At 51.0% G+C, this 1,145-nt stretch overlaps 1 protein-coding gene across 1 annotated transcript in view; it reads left to right on the forward strand.

Annotated features, from left to right (window-relative positions):
* LOC109388845 (uncharacterized) overlaps window positions 1–1,145 on the forward strand; it is a 16,674-nt gene that overhangs the window by 8,527 nt on the left and 7,002 nt on the right. The window contains exon 2 of the mRNA XM_019653880.1: window positions 201–486. Within this exon, the coding sequence (XP_019509425.1) occupies window positions 201–345 (145 nt within the window). The 3' untranslated portion in view covers window positions 346–486. The remainder of the gene's footprint in view (window positions 1–200; window positions 487–1,145) is intronic.

Below are 1,145 nucleotides of genomic sequence, written 5' to 3' on the forward strand. Positions count from 1 at the left end.
ATTAGCTAAATTGTGTAATTTTCTCCAGGTACATTAAGTAGTGCTGAAGCTCCTGGTTTTGGAGCAGAATTAGCATAACCCTTTGGGCTTCTCTCAGAACTTCCCTTCGCTCACGGGTATATTTGGTGCTGCATAATACAAGGTGCCGCGCCAAAGGATCCACTAATTGAATTTAATATCCTCAAATCTCCCTCTAACAGGAAATTTCCTCCAAAACCAGCCCTAAAGACCCTCAGCAGTCGCAAGGCACTCCTCCAGCCGCCAGGGGCCGCAATGGCGCTCCTCGCGGTCGGAAGGAAGTGCGACCCTGCGCGGCCTCGGCGTTTCCGCAGTGCGTCGGCATAGCTCCGCGCGCTCTTCACGTCGGAGTTCCAGGAGTAGGCGTTTCCGGCCATTCATACTCCAGTCCGTGGGCCCTTGGTTGTCGCATTTTGTGTACTCTAAGGACAGAGAGCGTGACGGCACCGGCAGGATGAAGCTCGTGAGGTGAGGAGGCGACCAAGTGGAGTGGGGGCTATAAAGCGACGGTTTGGGCCGGGAGCAGGAGACGGCTGCCCCGGTTGCAGGAAGCGCGAAAGCCGCGTGCTCGCGCGGCCTGCTAACGGCCTCCGGCGCCAGCCGCTCCCGCCCTGCCTTGGCCGCGCCGGCGCCGGGGCCTGGTATTTAGAAAGAGTCGTACCGGCATCCTGCGTGTCTTCCGAGAGGTGGATTTAACGGCCGAACCGTTTCTTCCCACCCAGTGTCTCAGGTGCCTTAAAGGTGCAGGGCCAGGCTTACAAGATCTTGCTTTCGGTTACCTACCCATGTTCATTTTGAGTAGAACTCATGCTCTAGTTTAGGTTACTTTTTGGGCCCATCTCAGTTCTCTGGAACTGGCAAATGTAACTAGGTCCACGGTCCCTGAAAACGTGGGAAACATAAAGAAAAATTATGTTCCCTGCGTAAGTAGTTTAATGCGCTTTTTAAAAGAGTACTTAGATGCTGCAGGTGGGGGTATCTGGAAAATAATGAAACCCATTTCCGAAATGTTTTAAATCAGGGATGAACTGACTTCGTAAGTTATTTTTTTAGAGTATTTTTTTTTGTATTCTCTAGACTTAAAATTATTCAACCTACATTCCCTTTTAAAATAGGTCTTGAATTTA

The sequence above is a fragment of the Hipposideros armiger genome, unplaced genomic scaffold (assembly GCF_001890085.2).
Source record: "Hipposideros armiger isolate ML-2016 unplaced genomic scaffold, ASM189008v1 scaffold_209, whole genome shotgun sequence".
Classification (NCBI taxonomy): Eukaryota; Metazoa; Chordata; class Mammalia; order Chiroptera; family Hipposideridae; genus Hipposideros; species Hipposideros armiger.